The 24,745-nt window shown below is 37.0% G+C and overlaps 1 protein-coding gene across 4 annotated transcripts in view; it reads left to right on the forward strand.

The window, feature by feature from the left end:
- MECOM (MDS1 and EVI1 complex locus) overlaps positions 1-24,745 on the forward strand; it is a 540,410-nt gene that overhangs the window by 257,575 nt on the left and 258,090 nt on the right. For 3 of the 4 annotated variants that reach the window (XM_069472951.1, XM_069472952.1, XM_069472965.1), the window contains exon 2: positions 944-1,281. The exons of the other annotated variant lie outside the window; for it this stretch is intronic. In XM_069472951.1, coding sequence (XP_069329052.1) covers positions 944-1,281 — 338 coding nt within the window. The remainder of the gene's footprint in view (positions 1-943; positions 1,282-24,745) is intronic. 4 annotated transcript variants of the gene reach the window in all.

Below are 24,745 nucleotides of genomic sequence, written 5' to 3' on the forward strand. Positions count from 1 at the left end.
AAAGGTTTTAAGTTCTCACATGGGACACTCATTTACTTCAGGTATAGGGCTAGCTGCTTTGGAGTGTCCTTAGGGCCTCTGTACTCAGGGCCAGAACTGTTTACTCTACCCTGCTGTCTCCTAAAGCTCTTGCCACATCCCCAGGGCCCTGCTCCATGCAGAGGCCTTCTGATCCCTGTCATTTCTCAGTCTGGTGGAAGTTCTCTCTTTTTGGTGCACCCCAAGGCACCCCTTTTCTCACTTCACCCTCTGGAAAGTCAACCTACTTTCTTTAATGATTTTAGCTCTGGATAAATATCCAGAGAAATCACTATCTTCAAGTAACTTTAACTTTCCGCTCTGCATAAGTTACTGAGGCAAGGAAATACCTAGGGCTTGGTGACATGTTTGAAATGGGAAAAGAAAAATAGAGAAAGAGAAAAACACAAATTAATATTCTAATAAATAATCCTGCCACACAAATTTAAGCCTTGTTGCACATGGCAGCCTTTGGAATCTTTGATGACTCTCCTACATTTATTCTGAGATAACATTGCGTGATACAACTTTCTAATAAATTATATAATCCTGTCAGTTCCCAATTTGGGATGCTTTTGGGGTTGTAGTTGCGCACATTTACTTCTTGTTTTTATTTATTCAGACCAATAATGAAGTTGCTGATTGTTTCCCAGTTGGATAATGGATTGAGCTGGCCCATGCGAGTATCGGCAGTTGAGGATTAGCTCATTTGATTTATGGATGCATCACAGATAAACCACAGAGGTCTTAATTCCTAACCACTCCCCCTACATGTGAATAATAAAGATTTTAATGAAGGCACATTTTAACAATGGTCTTTCCTACATACCCTTCAAAGAACATCAACATAATAAGGTGATTATTCCTGTGGAATTATGTCTCTTCTACATCTGAAGGAATTCATGAAGTTCTTATTTATTCACAGGTAATGAGTGTGTATATGGCAACTACGCTGAAATACCTTTGGAAGAAATGCCAGATGCAGATGGAGTAGCCAGCACTCCCTCCCTCAACATTCAAGAGCCGTGCTCTCCAGTCACATCCAGTGAAGAGTGCACTCCGAAGGAGGGCTCTCCTTACAAAGTCCCCATCTACATTCCTGATGATATCCCCATTCCTGCCGAGTTTGAACTCCGAGAGTCAAATATGCCTGGAGCAGGACTAGGAATATGGACCAAAAGGAAGATCAAAGCAGGTGAAAAGTTTGGGCCTTATGTGGGAGAGCAGAGGTCAAACCTGAAAGACCCCAGCTATGGATGGGAGGTAAGAACATATTTTGAGTTGACACATTTATATATATTCATATTTGTAAAGAGGAGATTAAGTGGCTGTAAAATAAGCAAATTCTATTTGTTGCAATAGGTCTTTAAGAATGACTTCTCTTATAATCTTACTTCTCGATAGAAACAATGTATCAATAAAGATATAGCATAAAGATATGATAGAAAGGATGAATGGTCAAAGAATAGTATTGAATTAAAAAATACTTAAGGGAGAAAATATGGTTGTATAGTTAACATGTGGAAACTTTGGATATGACCAGACATAGCATGTGGCATTAGCAAACATAATCATATGACATGTTTATTGTATTTTTTTTTTTTTGGCGGTGGTACTTTAAAGAAAACATTTGTTTTCTCCATTTTGTGGCTAGAGTTAATTTGGTTTTATTTTTATTTTCATTTTGTGCTAGTTCTTATATATTTTGCTTCTTGTTTTTTTTTTTTTGGTGTTTTTTTTTTTTTTTTTTTTTTTGAGACAGAGTCTCACTCTGTTGCCCAGGCTAGAGAGCTGTGGCATCAGCCTAGCTCACAGCAACCTCAAACTCCTGGCCTCAAGCAATCCTTCTGCCTCAGCCTTCCAAGCAGCTGGGACTACAAGGCATGCGCCACCATGCCCGGCTAATTTTTTCTATATGTTTTTAGTTGTCCAGATAATTTCTTTCTATTTTTAGTAGAGACGGGGGTCTCACTCTTGCTCAGGCTGGTCTCGAACTCCTGAGCTCAAACAATCCGCCCGCCTTGGCCTCCCAGAGTGCTAGGATTACAGACGTGAGCCACCGCGCCCGGCCTTTGCTTCTTTTTCGATAACCCTGATTTAATTCTACATGCTTCCAGAATATGAGCACTGTACTCATCGCTGAATCCTGTGATGATTCTTCATATTCAGATTGATTTAATGAGTAATTCATGTATAAAAATGACAGCACAAAATGGTTGTGAAAATCAGTCCCTGGTTTCAACTATACTTTTCAATAGAACCCATTCTGTATTATTTAAGAATTAGAAGTTATGGTCTGATTATGAAATCTAAATTAATTTTATTTCAATAAGCACAGGTAGCTATGTTATTCGTCTGAGTTTGTAATTTTTGTACAGATTCAGTGTGTATATACAAAAAACACTTTCCATTTATTTTTGTAACTTGAAAATTTTTGTGGTTAAATCATAGCATCATAATTTCTGGAAAATCTGATTTGATCTATATCTGAAAACCTTGTAGACAATTTCTGCATGGGTAAAAAAGTATTTTTTGGAGATGAGATTGACCTTTGATTTCATAGTATTTCAGTTAGACAGAAATCAGATAAACTAGATTTATTTTGGTATGTTCTCTTAATATTTATGATCATTAATAGAATATCTGGCTAGCTTTTAAATAGAAATGAATATGCAGTGCCTTCAGGACTTAATTTCAACTTTTTGTCCCCTTGCTGTATGTGTCCCCTTGTGGAATCTGTTCAAAATGCCATAATAAAAACAATTCTTGTTCAAATTCTGAAATGCCAAAAGTTAAGATCTGGCTTTGACATGATTATAAGTGAGAAATCCTTCTGTAGTTTTGTTCTTAGCCACAGCCCCAGTAAAGGTGTGGTTTAGCTACACTGCCTTGAGACATGTGTATTGATAAGAGATTTTTAAAAAATCACTGTAGCATTAACTGATATGTGAGTTGAATACATTTTAAACCAAATGCGTATGAACTTTACGTCATTATTGCTCACCTTAAAATAATGGCTATAAACATTCTAATAATAAGTAACTCATTAAACTTTTATTACAAAATCTCCAGAGTTAAACAACAAGTGCAGTACTGGTTAAGATTATCCTGTAGGCTTGAAATAAACCGAGGCTTAATAATGAAATCATTTTGCAATTACGGTGTTGGTAAATGCAGGACTATGTCTCTTTAAACATAATACCTATGGATTGGGGGATGAACCTGGGGAAAATACTGCATTAAGAGGAAATTTAAAAATAATCATTTTTTTTCTCCTTGGAGTAAAATGTCTCCAGCATATACACTGGCAAATATTTACCTGGAGAAATATAAAATGACTCTTTTAATTATGTCAAAACTGAGTTGTTTTTATTGCTTGGAATTCAAGATACCTTCATAAAACAGTTCATGACTTTTTGGCTGAAGATCATGCTTTCCCTCTCTCTCCTTCAAGAATTAGTTGGTAGCCAATTCAGTACTTTTCTTTCACCATTTTAATAGTTACTCTCACTTTTGAGAGGGCGGATTGTCTGCTTTTTCGGTATCGTGAACAAAATCAGAGAAAGGACTTTTTATAATTTTGGAAAACTTGTCCATGGAGGAGCAGTTGAGTTCTTGACTCTACCTGCTTTTCCTTTTTTTAAATCTTACCCTAGTTAATACAAAATCCAATCATGATCAACAAGGGCACTTTCACAAAGGCATCTCACCCTACTCTTCCATGCTGATTTTTAATTGTCCTCTTGTCATTTTTGCCCTCCACTATAGCTGATTTCCCTCCTACTTGGCTAGACAGATAACTGTGATTAGCTACTATGACCTCTCTCTTTGATACACCTTCATCTTTTTAAAATGATGAATTGAAAGAAAAAAAAATCCTCTTAGGCACATGCCAAAATAAACACATAGGAAATCCAGATTCAGCAAACAATTATTGAGTGCCTACTATGTATCAAATTCTGCACTAAATATTTCCTCTACAGAAACTCAGTCTATTGTAACTGAACAAACCATTGCTATCTCCAGTACTACCCCAGCTCTTTTCTCCCCACAAACCTCTCCTTCTTGCGCATTTCCTGTTTTAATAAATTGCATTACCCTCTATTCAGTTGTTTAAGCCAAAAAATTTGTCATCTTGACATATCTCTCTCCCACACCAGCCATATGTAATTTATAGTTCCTATATTCTATCAAGCCCCCTTTCTTTACACACACTGTTCTCCCTACCTGGAAACCCCTTTTCCTTTCCATCCTTACCATTCATCTATTCATTCTTCAAGTTTTCTTCCTCTGTGACACCATCCAGAACCTTTCTAATCACAGTTTAGTGCTATCTAAACTTTGTCTCACCAGACAGGTGGCCCATTTACTAAAGATGAAGATTTTTCTCGTATGTTTCCTTCTAAAGATGGCTCTTATGTGATAACATGGGAACCGCATGCAGAGCAGTGGGAAGCAGTCTTCTGGAGTGAGACTTCCCAGGCTCAAAACATTAAAACGTGTGGTATCCAGATTAGTTGCCCAGCTTCCCCAAAGGAGCAAGATTCCCTTCAGAGCTTGCAAAGCTATATTCTCCTAATGCAATGTCTTGATTGCATTCCATATAATTTTTGATGCCTCTGGTGCTATTCTATGCTTAGCACATTACCTGAAATAAGCAGATTGTATTAGACAGCTCAGGCTGCCATAACAAAATACGATAGACTGGGTGATTTAAACAACAGAAAGTTATATTCTCACAATATAGAAAGGAGAGAGGGGAAGAGAGAGAGAGAGGGAGAGAGAGAAGGAGAGAGAGAGAGATAACAAGCTCTCTGGTGTCTCTTTTTATAAGGACACTAATCCTATTGGATTGGGGACCCACTCTTATGTTCTCATTTAATCTTAATTATGTCGTAAGAGCCCTATCTCCAAATACAGTCACATTTGGGGTTAGGGCTTCAATATATGGATTTGGGGGGACACAAACATTCAGTTTATTACAGACATTCAACAGACAACTGTTCAATGAAAGAATGAGTGAGTGAATGGGTAAATGAAAGAATGAATGGATACATATAGGATTATGTGGCTGTGAAAGAGGAGGCAAAAATGGGAGCTGAAGTAGGTCCATGAAAAGATCCAGAATCTGGAATTCAGACATGTGTAATCAAGTCTCACCTTTGTCACTAACTGTGTGATTCTAGGGGAACTACTGATATTGATTGGTCCCTGCTTTTTTATTTGACCAATAGGTCAATCATAACTGCCCCACATCATTAGTTGTTATATAATTAAAATTAAGTAAAGAAAGATAGTAGTCTCTTCCAAGAAAGTTTTTAAAAGAGAAAGATCAAAGATAACATTATAAGCAGGGGCCAACTTTCTGAACCTTATTTAAGTAATTTTTAAAAAGTTGAATATATTTTCCAAATAAGGTACTTTGGAATATTCTTTAAGCTTGTATGGTAGAGAAATAGGATGCTTTTGAAAATATGATTTACAATCCAAAATATAGGGTTAGGTAAAACAATCTATAGGTATCAGAAACATCATTTGTATGACTTTCTCTGGAACCAGTGTGTATGTCATGAAGAGAAACTTTAAAAGTCATATTAGTGTTTGGCGGTGATTGCTACCTCACAGCACATGAGACTTACCTGCAACAAAAAGGTCTTTAAAGACTTGGGGAGTGCTTGACTGTCTCTAGGACCTGAAAATAATTAGTGATTAAAAGCTTTTTCTGGCCGAGCACGGTGGCTCACGTCTGTAATCCTAGCACTCTGGGAGGCCGAGGCGGGCAGATTGTTTGAGCTCAGGAGTTCGAGACCAGCCTGAGCAAGAGTGAGACCCTGTCTCTACTAAAAATAGAAAGAAATTAGCTGAACAACTAAAAATATATAGAAAAAATTAGCCAGGCACGGTGGCACATGCCTATAGTCTCAGCTACTCAGGAGGCTGAGGCAGGAGGATTGCTTGAGGCCAGGAGTTTGAGGTTGCTGTGAGCTAGGCTGATGCCACGACACTCTAGCCTGGGCAACAGAGTGAGACTCTGCCTCAAAAAAATAAATAAATAAATAAATAAATAAATAAAAGGTTTTTCTTAGCTTATGAACTTTAGAGTTACTAATTGAGTGAAAAATAAATTTTAAAAGTTTTGTTGGTTCATGATTGGAGTTTTCTCCTGTTTCCCCCTAAAGATGGCCATTGTGTGATACCATGGGAACTGCGTGGCAGAGCAGTGGGAAGCAGGCTTCTGGAGTGAGACTTCCCAGGTTCAAATCCTCCTCAAGTCTTCCTGTGCTAGTGGAATGATTTGGATAAAGTTATGTAATTCTTTTTTTTTTTTTTTTTGTTGAGACAGAGTCTCACTTTGTTGCCCAGGCTAGAGTGAGTGCCGTGGCATCAGCTTTAGCTCACAGCAACCTCAGACTCCTGGGCTTAAGCGATCCTACTGCCTCAGTCTCCCGAGTAGCTGGGACTACAGGCATGCGCCACTATGCCCGGCTAATTTTTTCTATATAGATTTTTAGTTGTCCATATAATTTCTTTCTATTTTTAGTAGAGACGGGGTCTCGCTCTTGCTCAGGCTGGTCTCGAACTCCTGACCTTGAGCGATCCACCCGCCTCGGCCTCCCAGAGTGCTAGGATTACAGGCGTGAGCCACCGCGCCCGGCCAAGTTATGTAATTCTGTGCCTCTCAGTTTATTTATATTTATGGTGGGAATAATAATTGTATCTATCCAATTAGGGTTGTTGTGAGGATAAAATGCAATATTGTGTGTTAAGTGCTTAGCACAGTGTTGGTAGAAGGACTCAATAGATGTTAACAACAACAGCAGCAGCAGCTTGGATAAAATATAGTTATCTAGCACAAGGTCATTAGAAAGGGGAAAGGTCAATTATTATATTTTATTGATTGATTTTTATAAATTATTGCTCTTTCCCTCATTTCTTGTGTCCTAGAAGTTCAGTTATCTCTGGGATGATCTAATTATGTGATGCTGGGTTTATGTGAAAAGGAAGCACTGACAATTTCCTAATTAACAATGAAAACAAGGATTCAGAACAGAGCATACATTTCTTTTTAAGCCAAAAAGCAATTTGGGTGGTATATTTTTTAATAGTCTGCGATATGTCTTTGGAAAAAGTGTGAAGCTTTGCTTCTCTGAAATATTGTCATTTAGCACATTTGTTTTGCATGTCTTTATTGTCATTGGCCATCATAAAACCCTGGCCAGCATAGGCAAGTCAGTTGATGACGCACCTGTTATGTGCCAAACCCTCCATTGTGTCCGTCTCACCCAGGATTGCTCCAGATTGTTTTGATCAGTTAAAATATCAGGTGTGATCTTAGCTTTTTTCTTTTTTACTCACACACACATATATATATATATGAGTAAAAAAATATATATATATATAAAATGGAAAAATAATGACATGAATGGAGAGTGAATTTCTCTTTTGTTCTTTTAAATAGATGGTAAAGAATAGTGGAAAGAGATAATACTGGAGTCAGAAATTCATTAAATAATTTTGATGCCATGCTTTGACAATACCTTGCATTCCAACAATGTAATTCTAAAATGCGATATTACAATGCAGATGTGCTTCCCTATATCATTTAGAAATAAATCATTCTCACATTTTTAAGTTAGATTTTGGGTTCTGCAGTGGCATCTTAAATACTGAAACATGCAATCTATATGTTAACTAAAGCATGACTATTCATTAAAAACAAGAAAAACAGTGTTACACTTTCAAGATAACTAATAAATGTGGTCAGACTTAGAAGGCTGACAATCATATGATATATGCTTAGTAATAGAGAAAAATGGAATAATTTGAGATTTTAGAGATATGTACCAGATACTTGTTTTGTGTATGTTTTATTAATTTTTTATTTTCAGCTTTATTGAGATATAATTGGAACATAAAATTGTATACATTCAAGGGGTACAATGTGATGTTTTGATACACATATACATTGTAAAATGATTACCGCAATCAAGTGAAAATATCGATCACCTCACATAGTAACCATTTGTGTGTGTGTGTGTGTGTGTGTGTGTGTTGAAAATACTTAAGGTCTCTCTCAGGAATTTCAAGTATACATTATTATTAACTATAGTCACAATGCTGTACAGTAGATCACCAGAATTTGTTCATCTTAAAACTGCAAGTTTGTACTGGTAGTTGTATTTTTTAATTTTTTGAGGAAGCTCCATACTATTTTCCACAATGGCTGTACCAATTTAAATGCCTACCAACACTGTATAAAGATTCCCTTTTCTCTATATCCTCATCAACTTGTGTTATTTTTTGACTTTTTGAAAATAGTCATCCTAACAGGTGTGAAGTGATATCTCATTGTGGCTTTTTGATTTGCATTTCTGTGATGATTAGTGACATTGACCACTTTTTCATATACTTGGTGGCCATTGTATGCCTTTTTTTGAGAAATGTCTATTCAGGTCCTTTGCCCATTTTTGAATGGGGTTATTTTTCTTGTTTGTTTGTTTTTTGTTTTTGTTTTTGCTATTGAGTTGTATCAGTTCTTGATACATTTTGGGAATTAACCCCTTATAAGATACAGTTTGCAAATATTTTCTCCCATTCTGTAGGTGCCTTTTCATTTTGTTGATTGTTTTCTTTACTGAGCAAAACCTTTATAGTTTGATGTAGTTCTACTTGTTTATATTTCTCTTTTTTGCCTGTGCTTTGGTGTCATGTTAAAAAAAATATTGCCAAGACCAACGTCATGGAGCTTTTCTCCTGTGTTTTCCTCTAGAGGTTTTATGATTTCAGGTCTTACATTTAAATATTTAACCCATTTTGAGTTGATTTTTTTGGTGTGATGTAAAATAAGGGACCTATATATATACATATTTGCTTTTGGATATTCAGTTTTCCTAACACCATTTATTGAAGAGGCTATCCTTTCCCCATTGTATATTCTTGTTACCTTTGTTGAAGATTAGTTGACAGTGTATGTGTGGGTTTATTTCTGGGCTCTTTATTCTATTCCATTGGTCTGTGTGTCTGTTTTTATGCCAGTCGCACCAGATATCTTTGAATGATAATATTTCTTCCCTATGTCCCTCTAAGTCTGGCTGGGAAAAAAAAAAGAATTTTGACTAATTTGGCATTGACATCAGGAAAAAAGTTTACTTTATTAATGAGAAAGTAAGTACACTTAACAAGTTGTATGTCCTTAGAGATAGATAACTAAGAAGTGAAGACCTTTGTCTTAATAACTTTCAAATGAGTTAATTCCAACAGAGGAGAAAGATTACCAATCATCTAAAAGTTATGGATTATATGGGTAGTTAAGAAAGAGAAATGTAATATAATAATAAATTCGCATTACCATAAAAGTCTACATTACAAAATATTTATTAAATTTTTGCAATATATTTTAAAGATAGTAGATAAGTTTGGATAGTCAATGTTACTTCGTGAGGAATCAAAAACTGAAAAGTAAGCCAAGGGAAGTGAGATTTAGCTAATGGGACCTTGAATTTGGTTGTCACTGGGGCCCAAGGAAGTGTTACAGATTCTGTTAGATTATAATGAAATTAGGAAAAGAGGATGCAATCTATTTTATTTATCTTGTGCCTCCAGAAGACATAATAGAAATGAAATTTCTGCTTGTTGAACAAAAATAGAAGTTTACCTTCCAGAAAGTATCTCTAGTTTTGACCTGGGTTCTGCAGGAGCCCTTCCTTATGAAGAGGTCACAAGTCCCCTTTCCCACAAGCACATGTGCTCTGTCAGCCCCACAGCACTTGCTCACCTTGTATTTTCTTCCATGAAAGTTGTTGATGGAGTCCAGCATGTCTACTCATCTTATCGCTGTCTTGACAACCTCTAGTACTTCCAAAGTGTAGCTGATGATGTGGGCAAGTCTGATAACAAAATTTTTAAAAATTCCCCAAGTATCAGGAGTCTTCTGTTTTACCCTACCTTAGTGAAAAATTAGAATTTGAATGTGTCAATCATTTTTCAAAGGAATGTTGAGTGATTCTCTTCCAGTTAGGAAACCTCATATAAATTGTTATTGTTTATCACAAAATGGGCCAAAATGAGTTTCTTTCTTATTTATTAAGCCCCATACTTGCATTATTATTGCTTCCCTTTTTTAGCTACTAAATCAATACCAAATATTCAGGGAAGATCCTCTTTTAATACTTTTGAAAATTGGTTCCAAGATTTGGTCATTTTGGGGGCAGAGATTCTTTGCATTGCTTCACTATTCTAGAATACTTAACTGAGACCACTGCACCAGAATATTCTATTCTCTAAGCTTTTTATTGGAAGATAAGTTAAGAAGTGATGGGGAATAATAGGAAGTAACCAATTCATATGTCTTATAAGGATAAGAGCAGGGTACAGTTGTTTTGCTCCCTAGTTAGTTCACCAAATGAAGGTAGCAACATGAAGAAAATTTGTTCCAGTAATAATAAGTATGAAGAAATGATGAGATTGAGGGGAATTATACACTATTTCATTTGAATGATAAATAAAATTTTTTATTAATGTAGCATCTCAGCATCTCAAAGTTTATTTACATTGATAGAATCATACAATAATTTTGATAAAGTACTTTTCTTTATACATAATTCTGTCTAAGGTAGTAATTTAAAAAAAAAAAAAAACGAATTAGTATTTCAGCTATAGGAAAATTCAGTAAATAAATACTATCCTCATTTTTGCCCTAGAACCTCTTTTGACATTTCATGATGTAACCAAAACTGAAGATAGGTAAAATATTGTGTGCTTTTTAAGATTATTTTCCGCATGATAATTAGTAGAATTGTCAAGCCGAAATAATCATGAAGAGCAAGAACTGGTTAACTATCACTATGACAAAGAATAATATAAAGAGGTGTGTGTGAAGCAAGTAGACACCAACAGCTACTTGTTAGTTGGTCATTTCTTTCAAGTTGATATTTGCTATAACAAGATGTTAGTACAGCACAGGGAATTTGGTAGTATCTTTTAGTTAAAAAGGGACTTTTGCTTGTACTGATGGAAGGTGAAGCATTGACACAGAAATAGCTCACCTGAGCTCCACACCATAGTGCGAACTGAATTCACATGACTGAAGGCAAAGATCTCAGTGGTATCTTCTCAGAGGAAAATTCACGCCCAGGAACAAGACAAACAGGTTCAAGAACAATTGAAAGTTAATTCTTTTATTGCTGGTCATGCCACCCACTCCCAATATAGTACTTACAGATCTAGACAATATCACACTGTTAAGAATTTATCCCATCAGCTTTCAGATTAGACTTTTTATTCCACCAGTCAAATGCTGCTGGTGACACAGAAAATTGTTTGTGCCTCTGAATCTAATCCTAGGAAGCCAGCTACAGAATGTCATCTGATACAGAAACAACGTGTCCTGAATCCACACTGCACAACCTTACACTGCCCCATCTCCAACACACACAAATACAGATGCTTTCTTCCCTTTTTAAGTTGATCATTTTGGAATCTACTAGTAGTGCACTTGGTATCTGACACTTTCTTTGGGGAGCCCATATAAGTCTGGGTTCCTTACGGTTCTATCTTGGCAGTAACTACAAAAACTTATTTTTATCAGGTTCAGCAACCACTACTCTACCCTCCTCCCCGCCAAAATAATCAAATATTTTTCAGAAACATCACAAAGGGACTCTCTTATAATGGTATGCTAGATTTAAATCCATTATCCCTGTATATCTCTGCCATTCACTTTCTTACTCTTTCAGTATCTCACCTACTTTCAAAGACTCTCTCCTCCCAAAACTCTCTCTCTCCTCATAATCCAGGACTCTGCCTTCCTAGTTTTTTTTTTAATCATATAGATAAACTTATCCAATATTGTCTTTTTCCGTTCTCTGAGTTACCCAGTATCTGGATTTAGCTAATAAATGAGAACCTAACAGTTGATTCAGGAAGGCTTCTTTCTCCTTGGGGACAGGGTGGGCAGAAGATGATGATTACAGATACCTCTGCCCTGAAATCTCTCTTATTTCTGCCACACCTACACTTAGGGTTTTCCTTATTCATAGGTGATGTGTGTGTATATAATATTTTCTGTGGCTATTGGCCAGTCAGATCATGTCACAGACCCATGAGTGGTGGACAGCTCTGTGCCTCTTATCAACTGGCTGACAGTGGTATTTTCCTCTGACACTGCGGCTGACCTCCCAGGCTTCCCAGGTGTGCATGGCAGGGCATGGAAACCTCAACTGCTTGGCAGCCACAGGTGTGCATAATTTGTTTTCTCTTTTTTCATTGTTTAGATTCTTGTGGTAGGAATTCAGCAGGTGTGTGATGCCAGGATAGAATCTCCACCCTGGCACAGAGGCCAGCTGCCCTCAAAAAAAAAAAAAGGTGTTTCTTGTTGGTCTCGCAACACTACCAGCCTGAATCCCTGTTTTCCTGGAAACCCCACCCAAGGGCAAGACTCTGCCTAACCAATGAGTTAGGACAAAGTCATCTCAGATGAGCATGAAGCATCTTTTCAGATGAGTATTAAGAGTCTTCTTATGTGAACCTCGTCTACAGGTAGGAGCAAGTTACCTTGCTCTGCCTTCATGGTTTTTTTCCCCCTAACTTGAGCTGGTTTCATTGTAATTATAGGGATGTAGAAAATCCTGGACTTCATTTCTAAAGGGACATAAGCCATCCTAGAATGCTGTTGTTGATATGTAAATTTCTGTTCATTTGATTGAGACTAAACAGTTGGAGCACAGATGAAGAATGATCCTGTGCAGAGTTCTTCCATCTTCTTGGAATCTCCCCAGGAAGTCACTAATCCTGGGACCCAACCAGTTCCCTACAGGGAGAGGTAAACCTGGAAATCATTCCAGACCTTGTCTAGCCTTAGGGAAGGGTGGGGGGAGATTAGCTGCAATAACACTGTTTGAGGGAACCAGATAGCTCCAGGAGGGCAATTGCTGTCAAAGCCAGCAGTGTCGGGCTGAGGCTGATTAACCTTTTTCTGTCCTTTCCCTCCTGAACTTTACTGAGCACTTGCACTATGCTAGGTTGTGATATCTAAAGATATAGACACACACATACCTTAGATGACTCAATTTGCCTTTGTCACAGACCCTTTCCCAATTTTTCTCTTTAGAGTCTAACTTGCAGTTTATTTGTTGTTGTTTTTACTTGCATACATGTTTATTTGCATAGGTGGGAGTTTGGGGGGGCAGGGAGGCCACACAGTGATTTGCTCGCTGTTTCCTGCACCTCTCTGAATATAGGCTCTGGTGAGTCAGAGATATTGCCCCCAAACGCACTCACATAGCGTGAACGTTAAGTAGAAAAACAGAAGCTTGATACCATTTTGTCTCCATCTCCAAAAGCAAATTTAATTGCTAATTCCCTTAGGTAATACAAATGTACCGCAGTGCCATGGTGACACACGTCAGAGGAGCATTTGTCTCAAAGGGCAGCAGATGGGATCTGTAAATCATACTTGGGGAAAAGGGGCGTCACAGGCCTCAGATAGTCAGTAGACTAGTCTTTCTACATGCATCTTAACCTTCTCCAATGCAGATATTTATTTGAACAAGCATTTGATCTAGAGGGACTAGCTGAAAAGAACTCACTGTAATAATACAGAGAAGTAAAGATTAAACATCTTATGAACCATTAAAATCAGTTTTACAGCTGTTATCCTTTTGCAATGGTATTTCAAATGTTCATCTTTGGCTACTGCTGATATATTATTTTAATTATAGCATCTCTGGAGAGTCTAGTTCTTCTATAGTAACAAATGAATAAAACAAAACCCTTACATTTGGCTCCAGGATTGAGAGTGATCAGCCATATGTCCAGCATTTGTTTAGAGCTTACTTTATATCCAAGTCATTGTCCCATTTAAAAGACAAGGAGAGGTAAAAATAGCTCTGTTGCCCAATGGATGATACTCAGAAAGAGAAAGAATTATCATTGTGTCTAATAAGAAAACTGACAAGCAATCATAATTCTTTCCATTAAGTAAATATGTTAGAAAAATTTATTATGAAATGACACATTATGCACGCCAGGAATCAAAGATGACATCCTTGCATTAAATACGGTAGATGCCATTAAGGAAAACAGTCAATATGTCACTAAGCCATGGCCTGTAAAAATTAAATTGATTTGGTAAATGTAAGTAAGATAGATCTGTTTGCTTTCATCATCAATTTTGAGTGGGTGAACAGGTGATGTCACCAACCTGGGAGCGATAAAGATGCAGGACCATCTGGAAAGGCAGGTGATGAATGGGCAACTGCTTTTGGATAGTGACAGTGCGGTGGTACTTTGTCACTTGGGATGCAGTACTTAATAACTTTTCAATACCATCATAATAAATTTCACTGCCTTATTAATATAGAAATGGTGAGTTATTACCGTGATGGTGAGTGTAAATAACTGGAGATGCAGCCGTCAGAGGCTGATTGTTTGGGCATGTTTCTTTAAGCAACACAGTTGACTCGTGATAATCAACCTATGTCTATACCAGTAGAGTTTATTGCACTTGTCAAAGGAAAAAGTAGTATTATTCAAAATTATATGAAGTCGTAATAAACAAGTTTAATATATTATCAGACTTTTCCTGTAAGTTTCCAAACATGAGGCAGTAAATCATTTTTAATAATGTCTTTTCATGTAAAATAATGTCCTTATGCAGTAATAATGTCCTTTCTTAACTATTAACAAAACAGTTGACTTCTTTGTATGTGTTTTAAAGGGTATTTTTATTTTTACTTTTCAATCATTGGAACTCGGTGGAATGAAATCCTTTTGCAAATAAAGAGCTAAGGCAGGAACCTTAGAACATTTCATTAACAAGCTCGAAAGTTGCTGAGTACAGGCCATGTCACACGTTCCCATTTTAATTGAACAGATGTACTTAAGAGTAAACCACAGCGAACGAAATACAGACAAAATTACAAACACGTGTCACTAAGAAGCAGGCAGGAAAGAGCCTCTGATGAGCATCTGTGTGTATTTTATGAAGCCAAAGACTACCACTTCATAAGTTTGTCACTGATGTCTCCAGTTTAATGAGGAGAAACAAAATATGTAGATAGGTGTAAGTTGAAGATGAATTACTAGATCAATCACTTAGCACCATTCAGAGTGTCTGCCATTGTTTGGTGAGAAAATAATGAGATCTGGGATGCTGTTCTTATTTATATACCGGGTGTTCAATCTGGGATGGAATATGGAAAACTTCCTCTTTCATGTCGCTGTGGTCTTTATGTTGTTTCTCGGCTGGGCTGACTTTTAATTCTGACATTGTCTTTCAGGCTGCAGTCTGCCAGCCTCTTAAATGAAATGCCTCTCCACCATTTCTATTACTGCTGAAAAGAGAGCCAGCAGTCTATTAACAGGCAATAAAGTTCAGGAAGCCCAGGACTCATTTCTTGGGTCAGAGGTGAAAATTGCATACTAAATGAAACAAAGGTGTGCCTTGATCGCTCAAGAAGCAGCACCAGAAAGAGCACACGTGTTGTTAGCCAGAAGTCTCCCACTTAAAGGGAAAGGAATAATTGTAATAATGTTGGCCGATAGAGTTAAGTACTCAGTTGAGAGAAATTATATCAATCTGACAAATATAGCCTTCACAGGAGATAAAGTCTCTAATGACCTTAAATGCATATATTTATCATTTAATTCAACAAGCCTAGTCCCTTGGGCATTTGACCAACTACATTTCCCCTAAAGTTTAGAAATTTTTTACTAGCCCAGAGAATAATGGCCATTTGTCAGAGGGTTTCAAAGCTAAACACAGTTGGAAGCAAAGGACAGGAGGGAAAAATGGCTAATAGAGTCTTTCCACCTCAGAGAATATTAATACGAAATTTTGTTGATGCATGAGCTGCAATATTTCGTGGCTGAACAGTAGGTGGCACATAGCATAGTGAAAAAATGGGGAAATTTTAATCTAAGTGATTTTCATCTGATTTCATTAACTTCCGAATATGTCATCAGCGTACACACCGCATTAATTTGCAAAAAAATAGGAACACTAAATAGTTATGAAATGTGCTAGTTAAATGTAGAAAAATCAAAAGGATCCCACAGAAATGGAAGCAGAAGGTCTAACGTTTCATCAGGTAAAGTGTGTGTGAAACAGGAAAGCCCCAAGAATAAAGGGGCCCTTGTGTATGGTGGGCTTTTCCTCACTGTTATTCTTGTTCTCAACTTGATGAAGTGTATTCTTGATCTACACGAAGAACTGTGACTCTTGTGTCTCTCTTTGTGAGATTGTCCCTGCCTTTGTTCCTGCTGTCAGTCAGTTGTTCTTTCTCTGGGGCAGCCACGTTGGTAACTGCAGTATCTACTTGCAAATAGATTTCTGTAAAACCATATTATCCTTCAGGCCTTCACTCCAAACTCCCACCCCCCTTCCCTCAACAATCTGGCCTTTCATGCGGCAGAGCTCCTTTGCTTGCTTCTCTGCCATATGTCTAGCGGTTTGTGTTTCGGGGAGGCCACGTGATATAGTGGAACGAACACTGGGCTGGTGCCAGGAACCTGGAGTTCTTGTCCCAAGTCAGACTGGGGACCTTGGAAAAGTCATTTGCCTTTCTCTTCTGAAATCTCACTAAATGTCTAGTCTAGCTCCAACTTTCTGAGTCTTTGAATTCTGTCTCTTATACCCACTCTTTAGTTCTTTTTATCCTTATGGACATGCTCTATATTGTCATGGTTTTAGAGGTTTTATTTATAGTGGAGCCATGTTTTGGTCTTTGCACCCCAGGAAGGATACAAGTTAACTTTAAATTAAATAGAGGCCGGGCGCGGTGGCTCACGCCTGTAATCCTAGCACTCTGGGAGGCCAAGGTGGGCGGATCGTTTGAGCTCAGGAGTTCGAGACCAGCCTGAGCAAGATCGAGACCCCATCTCTACTAAAAATAGAAAGAAATTATATAGACAGCTAAATATATATATATATAGAAAAAATTAGCCAGGCATGGTGGCACATGCCTGTAGTCCCAGCTACTCGGGAGGCTGAGGCAGGAGGATTGCTTGAGCCCAGGAGTTTGAGGTTGCTGTGAGCTAGGCTGACACCACGGCACTCACTCTAGCCCAGGCAACAGAGCGAGACTCTGTCTCAAAAAAAAAAATAAAATAAATAAATAAATAAATTAATTAAATAGAAAATAGGTATTTGTTTTACAATTTCTCTTGTATTAAACTAGCACATAATTGCATTTTATAAACCTGAAAAAAACTCCTCTGCTATGTGCATCTCTTTTTGGATTTTATATTTTAGCAGAAAAGGGAGCTTAAGGCCAAAGCTTTGTTTTGAGAAGAAACTAAGTTGCTTAGAGAGAGGGCTCTATTTCTAACTATCTTTGAAAAGATACAAGTATGAATTTCATTCTGTCCCTGAGGGATAACTTAGTTCAGTCTCAATGTTGCATTTGGTCCTCTCAAATATAACATGGTTATGATGGGCTTTTCTCAGCAACAGCAGCAACAACAACAAAAGAGCCAGTATAACACAGGAACTGAGAGCAAGGGGTCTAGAGACACACCGTCTGTGTTCAAATTCTCTACCAGTGACTTCCTCTGTGATCTTAAACAAGTGCTTAACCACTTTTGCCTCAATTTCCTCATCTGTAAAATGGTAATTACAATAGGATCTGTCTCATAGGATTTTTGTGACTATTAAATATGAAGATTACATTGTAAAGTATTATAAAGGGTTTAGAGCAGGGCTTGGTACGCAGTAGGAAGCACTTCTAAGCAAACTGATTTTAATAATCATCATCACCATCATCTTCCAAAGTTGGGGATGCTCCTTGCATCCTTGTGAAGGAAGGGCTGGGGAATTCAGTCTTTCAAGTTGGAGCTCTTTGGCTTGGTATAGCCACCACATCAAAGAATTAAATATTGTCCCCTTTCTAAACACCACTGAGAAGTAACTTTCCCAGCCCAAACACATTCAAGACATTGATTAATGTGTCAATGGTTCTTTTACTGAATTCTTAAGTGTCCCTAAACAGTGCAGAGGAGGAAGGCCAGCAGTTTGACTTCATGTCTAATTTATGTTCTTGTACCATGGTGGGGTGGGGTTGAGGGAGGTAGGAGCTCAACATACAAACCTCCAGAAAGTGTCCCCCTTAGCCCTAACTCTCTTTGTGTATTCTTCCATCAGCTTCCCTTTAAAGGTTACCTCTTCTTTTACTTCTTTACTGCTTTTTATCTCAGCCCCCAATACTGCTGTGTCTTGCAAAGTTTGCCTCTTCAGGCTTCAGCCTGAGAGTAATAGGGCATGTTTCTCCAGCAGGGATAAGTGTGATCTAGTCTGTAGAGTTCAGGATAGATCTGTGTGCTTTTATTACTCCAGTTCATGCTCTTCTTCAATAAGGACTGTCATGGTGTTCTTTCTGAATAACCTGAGAACAAACATACCCATGACTGCAAGTATCTTCCTAAGGCATCAATGTCTAATTATAAATGAAGAAAGCATACTCTGACCATTAGCAAGATGTTGACCTTGTTTCACATGAAATAATAACCCTGGCCATCTTGTAAGTTTACTTCCTTCCTGGGCCCTGCTCCGTCAATGGCCTATGAAGTGAGAATGTCTCTGAATCGCTGAGAATATCATAACTCAATATATTGTGACAAAGTATATGAGAGTGCTTCAGAGAATTGGTAATACATATCCTAATCTTTTTGCGCATTGCCCTTTGTTTATTCTTAAATTTTTCTTAAATTTTGGTACGTGGTAGGTCAGTGGGTCCTGAGACTTTCTGGACAGAAATTTGGGGATTCATAGATTCAGACTCTATAGAAAACTCATTATGATTTCTGACATATAAAACTTCGCTGTTCATCATTACCTTTGAACATTTTTAACACCAGAAATATCAAAAGTTGTATTTTTATTTCTCACAAAGAAATTCCAAAATATGTGCTACTAGATACTGGATGAAGGCAAGCTCTCCAGCTCACAGGATATTAGAAGGGGGATACTTGAATTATATGGTTGAGGATTTATGGCTGAAAGTCACAGTAGTCCAGAGTTGAGTTTGCCTGAATGTAGGTCAAAGCTTACTGAAGGAAGAGCTTGAACAGTGAAACCAGTTATAGGAGGCTCCTTCTTCCCTGGAATATAGTTATCTTCTTCCTTCAATTCTCCTAACCATTAAAACTGAATATTAATGTCTTCCAGCATCTGTAGCATGAACGAAATTGTCACAAAACTACCGCATGCTATGATTCTTTACTTATGCAAACTCTGCCATATCTTAAGATCTCTCTCCATGTGGGGGCTTTCATTGAGATTTAGTAATACACTTAATTGGAATATTTAATAAGGAGTTAGAGCTTTATAAAAAAAACTTGGAAAAGGCATCAATCTTGAGAAAACCAGATGTGAATATGATTTTAACAAGAGAATTTTCACTTTTCTTGTACCTTCCAAAGCATGGAAAAATTCTCCTTTGAAGATGTTAATTCTATAAGAATGTTGTCAGCAGTATAAAGGTCGAAGAATAGTTGACTCTGACTATAGATAAGCCAGGTTAAAACATGTAGAAGAAGGTACTTGATGAAATCATGAATTGTTATTCAAATTACAGAACTCCGTATTGACCCCTGAACATTGATTTGTGAAGAACATTATGGAGGGTATTATGGTGGGGAGGTGAATAATATCACTTGGCGAACTTGACCTGAGAATGTACATTTGAAGTTTGATTCCTTGCTGAACTATTGATAGAGAAATAGATCTCCAATTTGACTTTAGTTTCTGCTCCACAAATCTTCCTTTAACCTCACTGAGAGTCTAAGATACAGCTGTAAAGTATTATTAGAGAGTTTTGGTTTCTATGTATTATAGCCCAGCTAAGTACCTCGGAGCACTGATCCCCGATTACAATCCTCTAAGTAGTGTTGAAAAGGGAAAAGGAAGTTATTTCACCTTCAGTTTCTGTGAAATAGAATGAAAGGTACTACAGTCAGGTAAAATGACAGTTAAAATATTAGGACGTTAAGTCAAGAAAGGTAGAAGAGTGATGTGACATGTGCTATGGACATGGGTGAACATGACTGTTCTATGCCAAATTCTGGTAGACTAGAGTTAGTGCAGATGAGATGGGGCTAGAGGATTCGTTAGTTCCAGTTAAGGAAAAAAAAAGAGATGAAAAAGAAGCACTAATTGCCACAGCAGGATGCTAGAATTCATTACCCAAGCTGGTAGGTACAGCTTGAAAGTACAGCAAAACCAGGTGGCACTTCCATCATCATCTGCTCTTCACTGAGACTGTGTCCGTGTGCTTTGTCTGTCATCCTTTGGAAAGCCACTTACATTTTCATCCCTATTATAACTTTTACAAGTTTATTCTATTATCATGGAAAACTTTATCTATATTTACTCTTTTATGTGTTAAGTAGTACCTGTTTATTTTAGTATCCGCCCTAAATTCTTCCTCCCTATGAGGGCTCTGAGCTTGGGAGGTTGGAAAGGACAAAGAGATTGTCTTTGGACAGTCATCTTCTTGTTGACTTGTCCTAGTGTTCAAAACCCTTCTACCATCTTGCTCTTCTGTTTTATAAAAAGAAAAGGTGATTTTCTGTGGCTCTAAACAAGGCATACACTCCGTGAAGTAATAAGCTGGCTTTCAATACAGTGTCTAAAACAGGGCTGCTTATAGATAGATTGCAAAAATGTCAGAAGGAAATTATGTAGTAATGAAAACTGGTCTATCCAAGTTTTTAAAAAATGAGTGACCCTGTATTTTCAGGAAGAATGGAAACCTCTATTTAATATAAGTCCTTTGGTCATTGAGATGTGTCAGAAACCCTGCCCTTTATTCTGAAGTGCCATTGTGTTAGCGCTGAAATGTAAAAATAATAAACAGCTGACATTTTAGGCACAGACTAAACATCAAGCAAATGACATTACATCAAAGCTCTTGAGAGAGTTACAAGACGACAATATGCCAAAAGAAGAAAAGTGAGAAATGGTCACAGAATCTTCTGTTTGTAGTAGTGGATTTGTCAGTGTAAGCGCATTTACCCAATTCTGACATTTGGTTTTGTTTGTATGGAAAATTGTTTTTCGGTTTGGATTTATACAAAGTATGGGTGAAGTGCAGAAGATAACATATGATTCCAAAATGTGTTCTTATTTTGTTTATGATTGATTAACATATTAACTTCACAATTGTCTATTGCACGTGTACACTGCGTCCTTGTGAAATGCCCCGAGAATACAGCAGTGAATAATGACAGCTTTCTCTTCCTCGCCTCTTCCCTTTCAGTTCCTTTCTTCCCTCTTTTCATCTTTATTTTCTTTAGTTTTCTTTTTGTTTATTTTATCTTTTCTTGTCCTTAGCCAAATGTTAATATAGCTCTCTTTATGAAATAGTTTTAGTTAAATTAATTGAGAATCTATCTAATATATGTGACGCTTTCCTTCAGAACAACTATTCTCAGGATTTGACCATCTGAGGCACAGTTGTCATTTTGAGGATGCAGGTGGGAAGCACACCTGTAGTTAGTCACTTACAGGGGCATTTGTCTGTACCTGAAATTATTTGCAGGTGTTAAGCATGTGCTTGTGAAGATGGGAGCTAGGTATGTGAGGTCTAGAAGAAAAATTGCCTCTTGATTTAATATTATTTTCTCTCTTCCTTATCTCTTGGTTATTTGGAGAACAAATGCATATAGTTTTAACTTCATGTCCTGAATGACTGCAAACAGGAGATAGAAAGGCAGCTTTGGTTCTTTTATGTGGTTCATATGAGTATTCTCTCTGGCTAAGAGGATCCATTTATATAGGGCCTTCATAGAAAAAAATGCTGTAAAGTTTTCTAGTTTTGGGGACAAAATCGCTCATAAAACCTGTGATGTGTAGCATTTTAATGAATGTTAGCCACATTTTAAGGCTATTGTTATATAGCTGTTAGTGTTCCTGAGATTTTTTCCCGGTATTTCTAATAAAAATAAAAATTATCTAAACAATTTAATGATCAGTAGTGCATGTTGGTAAACTTTTTTTTACAAGCTTTCATGAAAGCATATTAACCATATGTCATGTACCATGGCATAAAAAATAGAAACAGAAATTTGGCAACCAAGATCCCAATGCTCTGTTGACATCCAATTTGGCAGATTTTGAAAATTCTGTGATCATTTTTCTTCTTATGTGACACTACGCTTGTTCATTCTTCAAAAACATTTGCCTTAGCATGGGGAATTATGGATAATTTGATGCAACAGGTTTAAGTTACCATTTTCATAGTGAAAAGAATAGCTTAGCATGATCCCGATTTTCCTTGGTTTCCTCCCATTCTTGAAAGAAGCAGAGGTATTCACATTTCTTTGTCTAACAGTTTTATAATGTCTTAAGAGATTAACAGTGAGCATGAATGAGGGCCTACGGATTAGACAACAAAAAGCCTGGGACGTCCACTACCTTGCTTGCAGATTTTACATTTTCCAGCATTGCTGAGCGAGTATAAAAACTAAGAAAAGATAATAAGTACCAGAGTCTCAAAAGTGTTTAGTGATTCAAAAAATTCAGATGACATGTCAGAACCGACAGACTGATGGAGCCGTCCGTGGCAGGACTCACTTTTTTGTCTTATGTTCAACTCTCATACTGAGTGAATGCAGATGTTATCGCGGTACCCCAGACAGACAGTCAGTGAAATGTGACAAGCTGTCAGCAAAGTTACACTACGTTGATTTTGTTAAAGTATCCACAAGCTTTATAGTTTCTCTTTATATAAAAAACTCTTACTTTATTTAGTCAAGAGAATGGAAGCTGTTGGGGAGATCACTGGTGCTTTTATCATCGTTAGAATACCCTGGGTTTTTTCTCAGGGGAAATTACATTTAGCGAATTAAGTAGTAATGTTCCCCAAGTGTGGAATCCCAAAGTATCTAACAGTAATTTTTGCTTTCAACTTCTATGATTTTTGCTCAATTTACATTGCACCTCAACACTTCGGTAAAGGATGTTTCAAGAACAGAAAGAGTGAATTTTCCTCATTTAAATTAGAAGCAATTCCTAAAAGAAGTTTAGGCATGGAAAATGAAAGTGTGAGTTTAGAGTTATCAAAATCTAAGATATTTGCTTCCATTCTTTAGTTTTGGGCACTAAAAATTAACGCTGGCAAAAGAAAAATCTCCATAGAAAACAAACATTCAATCAGTTCATGAAAATCAATTCTGGTTTTCATATATAGCTTAGATATTTAGATTTTTCTTATAAAATTGGAGAATATAAAATAGTATTTAGGAAATTCTAAAGAATCTTCAATGCTATAATCTTTATATCTAAAAGTTAGGCTTGCTTATTAAGTGATCATTTTTGACATCAAACTCAGATTCAATTTAACTCAGGGATTCAGAAGTCAGAACAAATAAAACAATAATTAATTGAGCAAAATTAAATAAAGAACATGCATTTGGAAACTGTAGTCTTAACTGTGTTGCTTTTAGTGATATTAATGCTATTTTTTTAAACCAAAGAAGACATCAGTGATGACATTTGAGTTTAACATGGCAGTTTATTTGTAGCCTCTGGGTGCAATAATTGGTTGCTTTTAACCCCATGTCAAAGTGTTCCTGTTGTCTATAATCTATTTAATTTCAAATAATAAATTATTTGGTAGAAGATTACTTTGCAATCCTAGTTTCCACAAATTAACCTCTGTTTACACATTCACTTTTAGAAACCAAAGGTGAAAGGAAAACATGAGCCTCACTTGTTTTGTTCAACTTATATTGTCACCGAGGACATTAACATACAATGAGAAACTGTTCTGTGATTTTGAAAAAATGAAAAGTCAAGACATTTTGAAGATAGCATCTAGCCCAGTGTTTTTGTAAAACACAGAACTAAACAATCAAACGAAATTATGCATATGGAGGAAATGATTTAGAATATGTTTCGCTGCTAATCGCACTCATGCTGAAGTTTTAAATTTCATCTGTCTGCTCAGATCTATTGTGAGCCATTAAGTGGCTTCCTTTTTTCCCGACAAATTGAATGCTGCAACTGCAAGGAGCTCTTTTGTTCTTTTAATTCAGTCAGCATGGAAATGATTTTCTCATTTCAGGCCCTTTTCTGTCCTCTCTTCATTGTGTCAATAAAATAGAGTTGTGCAGAGCTGCTCTAATCAGCTTAGAGTGCTAATTCATTGCGCCGGGATGCTATCTGTGTTTGGCTACAGGTGGGCACTCTAAGGGGTCAGTCTCCAGGGGAGTGTAATTGTGTGTCTCCTGGGGCTTGTTTGCAGAATGACCTAAAGCTGAAGCCCCAGCTCAGGAGGGAGAGGGGGGAACTGAACAAACATATGCCCACGCAAACATATACAGCTGTATTTTCATGGCATCCATTTACTGGGTCCGACATTCTGAGGCTCTAGCAACATTCCTTTTCATTTTAGCTATTCTCAGTCTTCCATGATTATCCATAAAACACGGATTCTTTTAAATTTTGCACACACTTCCTTAGGGTACAAGCTGTTTAGTATCTCCAAGATACAAGTTTAAGGTTAGGCTAGGATTTAACATATGCGTAGTATGACCAAACTAAACTAAAAAAGAGAAACAGAAATCACCAATTTTGGAAAATATATTCTTTTGTGTCCTATGAAAGTGGAAATATTATGAACTAGTAAATTAAGCTTTATGGGCAGGGAGGAATTTCTGGAAACTTTGGAAAAGAAATAATGATTAGTTGTTTGGAATAAGGGGAAAAACTGCAAGGCATTAGGTTTTT

The sequence above is a fragment of the Eulemur rufifrons genome, chromosome 7 (assembly GCF_041146395.1).
Source record: "Eulemur rufifrons isolate Redbay chromosome 7, OSU_ERuf_1, whole genome shotgun sequence".
In the NCBI taxonomy this organism is placed as follows: Eukaryota; Metazoa; Chordata; class Mammalia; order Primates; family Lemuridae; genus Eulemur; species Eulemur rufifrons.